Below are 2,003 nucleotides of genomic sequence, written 5' to 3' on the forward strand. Positions count from 1 at the left end.
CGATTAATAATAGACCCAACAAAACAAACCAATAATTATTACTATTAAATAAAAAATAAAAATTATGTCAATATTAATTTGTCTTTACGTTTTCCAATAGCCAACAATGGAGTTTATCCAATATCTCAATAATTTTCTTTTCATTCACAACCCAGAGATCACATTTCTCTTATTTGAAATTGTCTCACTTTTCCGTCAAATACACCGTAAGTTTTGTAATGTTTTTATTAATCTCTATTATTATACATACATGATTTAATTGGTGGAGTTAAATTAATTTCCAACTTAATCAAAATTGTTAGTATGTGCTTGTTTTATGTCAATTAAGAAAACAATATTAAAATTTTGCTATCATAAACTAGTTTACTTTAACCTATCTTTTGCACTTTTAGAGTTTTTAAAATCATTACTCATACTATAAAATAAGAATGTTACTATCTTTTTATTTTCTATGTGATATTTTATTTTCATTGGATGGTGTTAAATTTAAAATAACCGATTCGGATTAAGAAACAACTTAGTCTAAAAAATGTTCATTTGATCTTTCTAAATTTAATTAATTAAATATTACAAAAAAAAATTATTTGTTAATTTTATTTGTTGTGTAAATTTTAATTTTATTTATAAGTTATTTCTTAATTTTTTTATTTATCGGTTCAATTTCAATGATGCAAAATTTATCGATTCAACTTCAACGTTGTGGGATTGATTAATTTCAATTTCAGGGTCTAAATTTATTTTCATTATTCCTCTATGCCTCCTAAGATTAGAAATTTTAATTCCTTAGGTGAGAAGCGTAAGAAAAAGAAAAGACTTGATGAGTTAACTCAAATATCAAGTCTTGATATCAAGACTTGATGGGTTAACTCAATCTCAATCAGGAGCTCTTGATAAATTTATTATAAAAGAATCAAATTCCGTTGAAAATTAGAATGTTGATGTTGGAATTGTTGAAAATATGGAGAAAAATACTAATGTTAATGCTACCGAAAATGATAATTTAGATGCTGAAAAAATGGAGGAAAATGCTAATGTTAATGTTACCGAAAATGATAATTTAGATGATGCAAATATTGATAATGCTAATGAAAATGATGAAGATATAGTTATATTTGATCCAACAATATGAGATTCTCTTGAGTCTAGAATGATTGATATTTTAGCAACAAAAGATCCTAAAAAAGATGTGTCTATTGTGAAGGGTCCTAAAGATAAATCCTCTAGACGTTTTACAGCTAATTTGTATACTAGAGTTTTATCAAATGGAGAGAAATGCGATAGAGATTGGCTTGTTAATTCAAAAATGTTTGATAGAGTTTTTTGTTTTTGTTGTAAATTTTTTAAAAGAGGGATTGGTATAGGTCAATTAGCAAATGAGGGTTTTTATACTTGGAAACATGTTAGTGAAAGACTTAGAGAGCATGAGGTGGGCATGGAATATGTTCATAATATAACTACATGGTATGAGTTTCGTAAAGGAATGCAAAATTTTCAAACTATTGATAAACCAACTTAAATGTTGATTGAGAAAGAAAAGGAGCACTGAAAAAATATTTTAAAAAGAATTATTTAAATAGTGAAATTTCTTGCTAAACATAATTTGGCCTTTGGTGATTCGAATGAGAGATTGTACCAAAATAACAATGGGAATTTTTTAGGCTTAATTGAAATGTTAGCTGAGTTTGACCCAATTGTCCAAGAACATGTTAGACGTATTACATTTGATAATGTTCATGTTCACTTTCTCGGGCATAAAATTCAAAACGAGTTAATACTTTTTCTTGCTTCTGCAATTAAAAATGAAATCATTAGAAAAATCAAACAAGCAAAGTATTTCTCAATGATACCTGATTGTACTCCCGATGTTAGTCACCAAGAGCAAATATCTTTGATAATAGGATGTGTGGATGTTCTTTAAATTATGTTAGTGTTGAAGAATCTTTTTTTAGGATTTTTGAATGTGAATGATACAACTGGTCAATGACTTTTTGATGTTTTATAAG

The 2,003-nt window shown here is 26.7% G+C and overlaps 1 protein-coding gene across 1 annotated transcript; it reads left to right on the forward strand.

The window, feature by feature from the left end:
* Window positions 1–1,147: 1,147 nt before the first annotated feature.
* On the forward strand, window positions 1,148–1,516 carry LOC127081034 (uncharacterized). The gene has a single exon (XM_051021325.1). It carries the CDS (start codon window positions 1,148–1,150, stop codon window positions 1,514–1,516), a length of 369 nt encoding a protein of 122 aa, XP_050877282.1.
* Window positions 1,517–2,003: the final 487 nt, after the last annotated feature.

The sequence above is a fragment of the Lathyrus oleraceus genome, chromosome 5 (genome assembly GCF_024323335.1).
Source record: "Lathyrus oleraceus cultivar Zhongwan6 chromosome 5, CAAS_Psat_ZW6_1.0, whole genome shotgun sequence".
Lineage (NCBI taxonomy): Eukaryota > Viridiplantae > Streptophyta > Magnoliopsida > Fabales > Fabaceae > Lathyrus > Lathyrus oleraceus.